Genomic DNA, 11,767 nt, shown 5'->3' with positions numbered 1-11,767 from the left:
CCTCCAACCTCCAGCCATAAATGCATGTTTCTAAAACTCCAATAACTTATTCTGAAATCCAGCATTTGTATTTTGCCTCAGTCTGACCTCTTGGAAAAAGGATAACCTTTCACCAGCCATCAATGAACAAAACTATAGCTGTATTTCATTTCCAGCCAGCGAGCAAATCAACTAGAAGAACTAGTACAAAACATACATCTTCTTGAAAAGCATGCATATAATTCCCTGTTTGCATTTTTAAGGGCCTTAGTAGAAGACTTTTTCAAAAGAAAAATCCAACACTTTGTTTTAAATAGCATTTCTAATACAGGAATACTAACGTAATACTGTACCTTCACAAAAAGCAGTGGCTTGGTGATGATCTACAGGAGACAATTAGCAGAACTGAAGCATGGTAATCTTGATTGTTTTCAAGTGGGAGAAGGAAGAGATAAGCAATATAAATTGCAACTATTAAGTGACAAGTTATAGGACAGGGGTCAGAAACTAATGACAGATCCTGGAATACAGCAACATCCCTATCCTTGCTACATGGTGATGCTTTGGTTCAACAGTAAGGAGCTATAGTAATGCTATTCACAGGAAAGTAAGAAAACAGAGGAAGACCAGCAACTTTTAAACAATATCAAATTGTATTTGATTAGCAGTACAGGAATTTGCTTTCCACTTTGCATAAAGAAAATGTAATTGTATTTTATTTATTATCCCAGGAGATGTTACACTAAGAAACCAATATTGAGGAAGTAGAAACAGATTCAGAAAACACTCAGAGGGAATGTCACCGCTTAACAATAGCTATTACATTCAGAAATAAAAAAGATGAATTATACTGTCTGCCAAGGCTATAATTCCTTCTCTTCATTCAAAGCCCTTTTATAAAGTTGTAGTGTTTTGTCAGCAGAATGTTTATGATACAAAAGACAGTATACACACCCACACACACCCCAACACCCTTCTCCCAAATACAATAGAAAAGTAAACTTGTATAGTGCCTTTACACAGAGCATCTTAAGGCGCTAAAATTTTTTTACCGTTATGACAACCCAAACTTACTATGTCTTTGCTTTGGTTGACTTAAAGCAAACAGATTAAAGGTCTTACTTTAAATACCAAAGGCATCTGAAACAAGTCTAATGGTACCTTGGGTAACCACAGCAGCATCTAAGAACCCACCCACTGCATTCCCTAATAGCTACAATAACATTGAAGAAGTTCAAACAAATCATTCCCACTCACAGCTTTTCATTTTGCAACAGCAGAAGGTAAGATTTTAAGTCAGTCTTGAAGTGACTTTCTAGTCATATATTCTATAGCTTCTATTACAAATACAGAGACAGAAAAAGATACAGCAAGAGGGCCTGCCCTAGGATAGAATGTCATTGAACAATACATCAGAACAGTATTTACAATACAGTTACATGATTATAGAACATTTTATAAATACAATTTATATGTATACATGGGGGGCAAATACAAGACAAACCATGACTCAATTTTAATTCTTTACAAGTAAAAACATTTAATTTGAAAAAAGGCTGAGCTAAGATTTGATTACAGAATCTCACAGCTGCTCATTATTATTGTCCATTATCAGCATGAACTGGTCCCACAATAGGAATAAACTTATGTTACAATGCCCTGGAAGGTGTTAGAGCAGTGGTTTCCAACCTGTAGTTTGCAGACCCCTGGGGGTCCACAGTCTATATCTAAGGGGTTTGTGAAAGATGGCTATGATCAATCAAAAGTATATGAATACCCAGACCTATAATTCAAAGAGGTTCACACTTCCATTCAGATTTTTTTAGGGGTCTGCAAATGAAAATGTTGAAAACCACTGTGTTAGAGCAAACATTATGAAGGACTGAAATAGCCATACAGTAAACAAAAGATACTAAGGATCACAATGTGCCTCAGATCCATGTCTGGAGTTACACTGAAGTCAATGGGAGCTCCATACATGGGAGCAGAAGAGCATATTGGAGAGCTCTGCATCACAATGGCTTATGAGAATATTTTTGATTTTCCTAGAGCAGACTTTCTGTAGTGTACTTGGATATCCAGGAGAGAAATACATGTATCAATTACTGCAGCATCTAGACCACAAAGTTCAGAAAGTAGGAGCATCAGAAGTGTAATGCCAGGTAACAACAACAACAAAAAAGCTTAGAACCCTTCCTGGGTCCTCAAGACCCAACTCCCCTTTTATGTATCAGTAAGTATTCCAAAACAGCAGAATAATACTTATCTCAGTAACCTGCATACTAACTTAAAATCTCAGTTATTCAATTTAATAAAGTAATTCTCATTTTGCATTGTAGACCTTGATGGACTGGGAAAAGAGAAATGTGTTCCGATAATCATTAAAATGATATGGTTAATTAGACCAGACATTATCTTCTAGGAAAATTTTAGGAGTCAGCGAACAATGAAAAAAATCGACTGAATTGTTTTTAACCAGTAACTGCAAGTAGAGGACATCAAAATTGCCAGTTTTCAATGGAACACCTGTCACTATTATGAAGATTTTTTAAATAGTTTATTTTGAAAGAAAGCTTATATTTATGAGCATATAAAATGCTTGAGTATTTATACATTGCATCCACTTTACTACGTAAAAACTAAACATGATGAATATTAGAGTTGGTGAGATAGAACAGCTGTATTTAAGATAGGTACACAGGACATGAATTATGTTTTACAGATCCACGCCCTCTTAGATTATAGAAAAAAAGTTACCTTTTTATTAAAAAGAACCAAAACAATGTGTTGTTTTATATATGTCTTTTCAACAAGAGAGTTCCTTCACAGCAGAAGAAACCAGAAAAAAAATAGGACTCTCCTCTTAAAGACATTTACCTATGATAGCACCATAGGGCTGCGTGTAGTCCTACTTGCTACAAGTTCTGAATGATGGTTTCATGATACTTAATTAGGCCAGAATGCTAGTACAATGGCCTGGGTCACAGTAAACAAGAAGTATTAATGTCTAGAGATGCATGACGGGTATTAGAAGATGGAAAGTTTGTTCCCACTGGTGCCAAAACACCAGGGATTTTTATTTTAACCTAAAAATAAATGCACTGGCATTTTCCTCTTCTCCCCACCAAAGTGGTTAGCTATGGAAGAGAGAGAGAGGCACAAATCTTTTCCTCCCTCACCTATGGAAACCACCTTTCTTGCGGATGGGACTGTTGCTTATAGCCATCCAACACTCAATGTTACAGCTATAGACTGATTCTAAGACTTAACGCTTAGCTGCTTCCTTAACACAATGAAACCAGCATTCAGAACAGTACTATGATAGCAGATGCAGCCTTCAGCATACAAAGCACCACAGAGACTGTTCTGCTTTGAATTAGGCTGTGAAGGATGAGGCACCAGACATGGAATGATGAAAACAGAGACAGCTTGTATAGGATGATATATCTCTCTATCAAGTTTGTTGCCAGGCACCTGTATAGTAGTGTTTCCCATTGGTTAAAAGTCTAACAAATGAAACTGGTTTTCCCAGCCAAAAAAAATCTCTCTCTCTCAAAAGCCACAATGTGTGTTCTCAGTACTTCCTCTTCACTAAATCAAAGGCTGGGACAAGCAACAGAATCATTTTTAATTTTTCAAGCTATAATTTTTTCCCCCAAGCTATAAAGTTTTTACAGACTTTACAACTTAATTTCAATCAGAAAACAGACTGCAGATTTCAGTATAATTTTTTAGAAAAAAACCCCCAAAACGTAATTCCCCCCACATCTTGTAAGAGCTGCCCATAGGAAGGGAGCTAAATTAGTATTAAGCACTCATGCTGGTTTTAGAATACCACAGTGCCCTAAATTCAGTTATTTTAAAAGTCATTTAAGTTAAATATAAATAAAACCTCCACAAATTTAACTTTACCATTTATAGTCATATTTTGACCAAGACTGTCACTTCTTCGTTTCAAAGCTGTGAACTGTGCAGTTACTGTAGGGCATTGGGAATACTTACCAGGGAAATGGCTTATTTTACATAGAATGGGGGTGAATATTGTGGGAAGACAAAGCAAAGCAGACTTGTGTCAGAGATAAATCAGATTGCTTTGTAAGCATAATATTCTGTATTTGGTCAACACAAGGCAAAACTGTCATTAAAAAAAACCTGAAACAAAGGGAGTTTTTTTGTTTTAAATTATTTAGCATATGTACAAATAGATAACAGGCATCTCCTTTTAAAGAAATCACTTTCTCCTATTTTGAGTACTTTGAGTACAAAGAATTGATAATAAAATTTGGTACATAATTTATTTTTTTCTAACTTCAATTCTTTTCTAAATTAAAATGATCATAATGCTGGAATAAATTAATGTTTGAAATGGAGTTTCCTGCATTTGAGGGAAACAATGTGCAGAGAACAAAAATATTCTATCATAAAATTATTCTTTTAAACGTGCACATATTCACCTTAAACACCTTCTATCAATTCTCTTATTGAGAAGCATTTTAAAAAATGCTAACTGCAAAAAACATTCAGTTAAATCATTTTCAACTTCTCTGTTAAACATAAACTAGATCACGATTTTGGACCCCTTTGCCTGCCTGTCCATCGTCATCATCTGACTGCTGCTCCAAGTTTCGTGGATTACTGTATTCATATTCAATGGGCTTTGGATTATTGTAAGGGTAGCCATTGTCATCAAAAAACCTTCGGAATGTGAACTCATAAAAAGCATGTTCAGGATGTTTCCCATTTTTGTACCATCCATTAAGGGTGTCATTTACATTCCCTTCCTTCTCATCACTCCATAACTTATCTGGATCAACTGGATCAAAATTCGAAGTGTCTGTTGGATAAGCAATTTTGGGAATGTAGAAAGCAGGCTGCCGTCGCAAATCACTTGAAAAATCAATAGTTTTAAAAAACGGATGCACTTTTATTTCATCTGCACCATTCTTGCCCAAGCGGTCTTCTGGCCCTCGGCAGAGTTTTATAATAAGGTCAGAGGCCTCTGGAGTCAACTTAGCTTGGGGTGGAATATGAAGAGCTGTTTGCCAATTGATAACCTGCAAAACAGAAAAAAAAAAAATGAAAATCTAATTTTTTTTTTTAAATTGCAAACAAAATAAAAGTGAAACCTGGAAATAAACTGTTCAAAACAGGAAAAAAGGAACACTGTTTTCATACTGCAAACAGAAGCCTGGAAAGAAGTTTTTTGTCAAAAATGCAAAAAAGACATACTTCTGACAGTTTTACTGTAATCTATTTTTAGGTATTTATATAATCCAGAGTATTTTAGCGTGTCATAGTCTTTGCTATATTTATTCTCACAATAACCCTGTGAAGTTTGAGAGTACTATTACTGTTATTATTCAAAGGGAGTACTGAGGCACAGAAAAACTGAGAAAGAAAGATGCACTTGTTTTGACACAAATAAATGCAAAGTAATTCATTTAGGAACAAAGAATTCAGGCCACGCTTACAGAATGATGGGACTTCATTTGGAAAACAATGACTTGGGGTCATGCTGGACCATCAAATTAAACTGAGCTCCCAGTGTGATATGATAATTTAACAGCCAGCCCAGTCTTTGGGGATATAAACAAAAGGATGAAGAAAAGCAGGAAAATGTTGACATTGTGTGAGATATTAGCGAGACCGTTAATGGGGTGTATTTCAAGTTATGGTGTCCAGATTTTATGAAGAACTAACTGGAAAGAGCTCCCAGATAGAGTCAAGATCTGGAAAACTTACCTTACAGCGACAGATTACAGAAAGTTGATTAATTTATTTTACACAAAAAAAAAAGCTAAAATGAGACTTGATTACAGTTTACAAGTATTTCCAGGGGAAAGAAGAATTTGGTAGTAGAGGACTCTAACATACCGTAAAAATTCAAAGACCAAAAACTGAAGCTAAACAAGGTTAACAGTAAAGCTCAAGGTTTTACCTAAAAGGGAAATTTTTATCTGGAACAACTTGCATAAGGATGTGACTGATTTTGTTACTTGAAATATTCAAAATTTGTTTCTTAAAGATATTTTCTAAAAATCTATCTGAAGTTACAGGTTTGATGCTGGAACTGGCAAAATTACTGTTGTTATCAATGTCACAACTTGGACAAGTCAGTGATGTCGGTCAGACTGAAAATTCACAGCGATTCCATCTAGTCTTAAATATATGTAATAATAATGGAGTAATACATACATTAGCATAAGATATTACACACCTATACATACACATATATACATATACACACATTAGATAGATGCATTTCAATTCAATATACAAATGCTTACATATGAATATATAATTGTATGTAAACTTATATATTCATATAATTAGTTCAATATACATGAATGCATTTATTCCAATAAATCTGTGAGATTCTGCTGAGTAAGACAGCATTAGCCATTTCTCTCTTGTAACTAAGATTTTTACAGGGTTCACAAGACCTATAAACAGGGCTGAATATGTATTATGTTCTAAATTTTCTTTTACTAACATTTTCTCTGCTGTACCTCAAAGCAAATACATCATTTATTTTAGTCAATCTGGACTGAATCTAAAATGTTATATAACTATACAAGTCTTGAGAAATAGTTGTTAGTTTCTAATTCTGGGAGCAAGGGAGTGAGAGACAGAAACTGTTAAGTTCCTGTTCTGATGTCAGTAATGTCAGTTCAAAGTGACTAAAGGGTCAGCACACTGTCTAAGAGTAGACTCAGTATCAAAATGGGTAAAAACACAACTCTTGACAAAGCATGAACAAATTAAGAACTCTGGAAAAACTTTTATAAAAGTTCTATAAAGTGCCTCAATGAAGAACACTCAGGTACTTTAGAAATACTAAATAATTTAGTCAGATACACTAATTAAATAAAAACTCACTCTAATTATACAAAATCAGGAAGCTTTAAGTAAAAGTATTGTACAAATCTGGACTCTGCTTTTTCAGCAAGGTGATGTTTCCTACTGTTAACATCACATTTTTCCACGTTACCTTCATTTGTGTTTCTGATGGTGTTTGTGCCAGGAAGGGAGGCTGCCCTACTAACATTTCAAAGAGAATTACTCCAACACTCCACCAGTCGCATAGCTGTGTATATCCTAAAACAAAAATAGATCTGTAAATAACCAAAACATTAGTACCACAATTCAGTCTTACATTTTGAAGTGTAATAGAACACCTGCAGAATTTCTCTCTCATTTTCTTTCATATATCCACATTAATAAGGCATTGATATCAATTTTTGGCAAAACACTGTTATTTCCTGTGAAAAAGTACTGATCTTCAGAATGCATCAGCAAAATGTTTGGACATCAGTCATTTTGCAAAGTGATGGAACTAAGGAAGATTTACCTACCTGTTCGCAACAGTACTTCTGGTGCAATATAATTAGGTGTTCCAACAAGTGAATGTGCCAAACAGCGTTGATGCTGGCGTGCTGCCCTACGCTCAAGTGGCTTAAGTCTGTCTCCACACCTGCAATTGGCTGGATCACCCCATTCATTACTGAAATCCATGCTGTCTTGACGTGGATGATCACCTGCAAAATTAAAATAAAGATGTTAACATAGTGGGGTTTTTTTACTCAAGTTCTCAATTAAACCCATGTTTCTCAATGTTTTGTTTCTGCTTTATGAGGAAAAAAGTGTCTTTTAATGAAGCCCAGCTTTTTGAAAATGAAACGGATGAGTGTGAACTGTAAAGCAGAGGTGGGCAACTTTTCAGAGCTGTGAGCTGGGGCAGCCAGACTTGGGTACAAGGTGGGCTGATGTTCTGACTCAGCTTTTCCCCACTGCTGCTTTCCACCACCCCCACAAATCCAACCTGTGGGCACATATGTTGCCGACCCCTGCTCCAAAAGACTTAGAATACAGGTCTTGTGCACTCTGCTGCGAAGCTGTTTTTGTTTTGTTTTTAAAGTTGAATTTTGAATCAAAATCATTTTGGGGGAGTTGGATTGGCGGGGGAGGGGAAGGAGAATAAATAATTTTAAAAGTGCAAAGCCCAAATCTCATCTTCTTTTCCATATTAAAAGGGGGGCAAGGAAGAGATGGCAACTGAAGAAGATTGTTAAATCCATTCTGCTCTGCAAGAAGCAAACAATCTTTGCAAATCCCATGTGTAACAGGGCTCAGCAATATTTAGGAGCACAGGGCCACTTGCAACATGGCCTATGCCACCACCACCAGCACAACAGCTGCAGTCACTGCTTCCCCTGCCACTGCCTTGCCCTGTCATCTGGCCACCACATTGGTAAAGCTCCTTATTGCCAAAATGCTAAAAAGCCCCCTAGCACCACAGGCTGGATTTGCCCTGTAGGCCATGTGTCACTGACTCCTATTCTATATTTTATAAACTGTGAAGTAGGCTCTACACTTGTAAGAAGAGATTTAGTCAGGAGTTCGTTATATACAAGCAACACATTAGAGAGGTTTGGAGATGCAACAATTCTTGGGTAAAATATTCAAAACAATGAACTGCATTATGAGCCTACCTCCTGATTTAAAAATTAGCTGGATCAAGGCCAAAGACATTTCTGGTTAGGGACATGATTTCTGGCATAAAACACAGATAAAACCCCTCACCTACATATGGTAATATCAGTATAACTGATCCCCTTCCCTTGCAGGAATGAGGTATGCAATGATATATTTTGGTACAACTAAACACTGCTTACATAATTTTGTTGGTGCCCAAATATTACAACAGGTGTTCTGGCTTTTAGATGTAAACTGTCACAATCACTCTTCTATTCATTCTTATTATTCATCTATCAGCATGGAATGACATCAATTTGGATAACCAAAACAAGCTCGTGTATTTCTCTTACCACTCTGGTAGTATTTGGAATCATGGGTCCATCGAAAACCTGTACAAAGCCCGAAGTCAGTCAGTTTGATATGACCATCGCGATCGATCAAAATGTTATCGGGTTTAATGTCCCGGTGAATAAAACCCATCTTATGAACACTTTCAACTGCACAGGTCAGCTCTGCAGTGTAAAACCGTGCCAGATTTTCTGGAAAGACACCCATTCTAATTAAAAGGCTCATCATATCACCTCCTGGAATGTAGTCCATTACAAAATATAAGTTGTCTTTATCTTGGAATGAATAGTATAGGCGAACCACCCACTCATTATCAGCCTCTGCAAGGATATCACGCTCGGCTTTAACATGAGCAACTTGGTTCCGAAGGAGCACATCTTTCTTCCGCAAGGTTTTCGTTGCATATAAAGCATTAGTGTCCACTTTTCTTGCTAGGCAGACTTCTCCAAATGCTCCAACCCCAAGGGTCTTAATCTTTACAAACATTGTTTTGTCCATTTTAGCCCTTCTGAGACGAATGTAATTAGACTCCTTCTGACACAGCATCTTTCTCATCTGATCCCGGGCTTCAGGGGACAAGCCAACCTATACAACAAACAGAGCTCGTCTGTCAAGTGAACAGCATCATTCCTTTGTGGCAATCATCATACACACAGGAGGGTCAGGCAAAGTAAATCAAATACTTAAAACATAAAATGGGGAGCAGTTATCCAAGGGTTTTTTTCTTTTTATATTAACACATACTAGAAATCTATGAAACAAAACAAGACAAAATGTGCAATCTAAAGGACATTTAACAGCCAAACGCACAAGGTGCCATGCACCACCAGACTCTTGGTTAGGGAAGGGAATGGGGTGGAAGAGAGGACAAGGTGATGGCAGTTGCCTTCCATACCCTTCTAGAAGCAAGAGGATTGCTGGGTTGAAGGGAAGCCAACTGGTGACCCACCCTGCTTCACAGATGCACTTCCCATGAATATTACTGATTAGCCTAGGAAATATTCTAGATACTCAATTTTAATTGATCCTAGTTGTCTTAATTCAGAAAAGTGATTATTGGAGTCATACCTTGTTTAATTCTTGACATACATAAATGAACATACTGTTCTGCAGATTTTCCAACTAAATTACCCAGTCTGTTTCTCTGCATACTTAATTACTTATGCATTATTATTCTGTTTTCATTTGCTCAATTTAAAAAGGCAACTTTCTCAGGGTTCTGGCCCTTTCCTGCTTCTTATGAATTATAAAGAAGGCCTGAACAGTTTTTCTGCTTGTTTTTAACCCTTAAAATTCAGGTGTTGTCTATTCTGGAAGACAATGAGTTGGCAGAAGAATTAGTGTAAGGATCGCATAACATAGGGTTTCCAGTCACCCACCCCCAGCCACACGCTGCAAGCCATTTCATGTGGCCCCCCTCACCTACTGCACTGTGCCATGTGGGATTACCCCAAACCCTCAGGCTCCCTCAGCACATCATGCCCTGTCCCACACCCAGAGCTGGGGACAAGAAGCAGAAGCAGGAAACGGGAAGGGGAGTTTGTAGTAGGCCTATGCGAATAGGAAAATATTAGATTCAGAGGACAGAGATTCAATGCGGAGATTCGGATCACAGTCCCAAACCAATTAGGCAAAGTCAGCTTTGGAAGATCTGACGCCAATTCAAAGACATTTGGTGATCTGGCCATAGACTATAACAGGGGATCACTGAAATTCCTTTAACTTTGTCATTTTTTGGCAGATTTGGATGAAAACAGCATGGATGATAGCCCCTTCTGAGGGCATAAGGCCTGCCAAGTTTCAAGAAGATAGGTGCAGGGTTTCTGGGAAACTGCACCTCAAACTTCTGAAAGCAAAACTCATGACGTGACTTTGTGTGCGTGTTAAGGCATAGTGGGATGAAAACAGCAGGGATGGTAGCCTGTAACAGGGGGCCTTCCCGATGCCAGTTAGACCTCCACCCACCCATCTGTTTCTGGGCCAGCCGCCCACCCTTCTTTTGCTCAGGCAGAAACAGCTCATGAAAGGGACAGAAAGGCTGCAGACTGAAGCATATATGCTGTTTCTACATCCCTCCCCCAGACCACTGATTGGAAGGGGACTCAGGGAAAGATCACGGCCACTGGCCAGCTACAGATGTCAGTCGTCCCCCCCCCCCCCTGCCTCTTCTCAGTTTCTGTTCCCCTGCAAGACTGCCTTCCATATCTCTGAATCTTTTTCCGCATCTTTTCCAAATTAATTCGGAGGCTTTTTTTTTTTGTCTCCTGATTTGATTCGGATTCGGTGACTGGGCCTCCAAACTGGGCCAAATCTTCTCTGAATTGAAATGGCGACCAAAGCTTTGCACACCCCTAGTGTGTAGCTCCTGGCAGCTGTTGATGCTGGAGCTATGGGAATAACAGCAGACAGGAAGGATCCATGAGTTGGATAGCCCTGGAATGCATTGTTAATAAGCATTACTAAAATGATTATTTCATTCATAGCTTCAATGACTCTCCTTTTCAAGCAATTACTGTTTAACCACCATGCTTGTCAAGCCTCTACTACTATTTTTCCTAGCCTTTCATCTTCATCACTTCTCTCACTCCCCTACTCTTCATCCATGCCCACAAAACATCATCTCTATGTCCATCTTTTCCTCACTGCTAGTGATAACTACATCAGCCTTAACTCATGCTGCATCAAACTCACATTTTCACCATCCAGCAATTACTGTTTAACCACCATGCTTGTCAAGCCTCTACTACTATTTTTCCTAGCCTTTCATCTTCATCACTTCTCTCACTCCCCTACTCTTCATCCATGCCCACAAAACATCATCTCTATGTCCATCTTTTCCTCACTGCTAGTGATAACTACATCAGCCTTAACTCATGCTGCATCAAACTCACATTTTCACCATCCATTCCCCCCCCCCCTTTTTTTTTTTTTTTTTCTTTTTTTTTTTCTCTTCTTTTTTCTT

General features: G+C 37.8%; 1 protein-coding gene across 5 annotated transcripts in view; it reads right to left on the bottom strand.

Moving 5' to 3' along the window:
- Window positions 1–610: 610 nt before the first annotated feature.
- LATS1 (large tumor suppressor kinase 1) overlaps window positions 611–11,767 on the bottom strand; it is a 28,925-nt gene continuing 17,768 nt past the window's right edge. For all 5 annotated transcript variants that reach the window (XM_014523736.2, XM_025213421.1, XM_006031764.3 and 2 more), the window contains 4 exons: window positions 8,808–9,390; window positions 7,335–7,517; window positions 6,971–7,077; window positions 611–5,033 (listed from right to left, as the gene is read on the bottom strand). In XM_014523736.2, the coding sequence (XP_014379222.1) occupies window positions 4,527–5,033; window positions 6,971–7,077; window positions 7,335–7,517; window positions 8,808–9,390 (1,380 nt within the window). In that variant the 3' untranslated portion in view covers window positions 611–4,526. The remainder of the gene's footprint in view (window positions 5,034–6,970; window positions 7,078–7,334; window positions 7,518–8,807; window positions 9,391–11,767) is intronic.

Source organism: Alligator sinensis, unplaced genomic scaffold, assembly GCF_000455745.1.
Source record: "Alligator sinensis unplaced genomic scaffold, ASM45574v1 scaffold608_2, whole genome shotgun sequence".
Classification (NCBI taxonomy): domain Eukaryota; kingdom Metazoa; phylum Chordata; order Crocodylia; family Alligatoridae; genus Alligator; species Alligator sinensis.
Note: the sequence above shows the minus strand (reverse complement) of the source record. Positions and strands in the feature narration are given on the sequence as shown.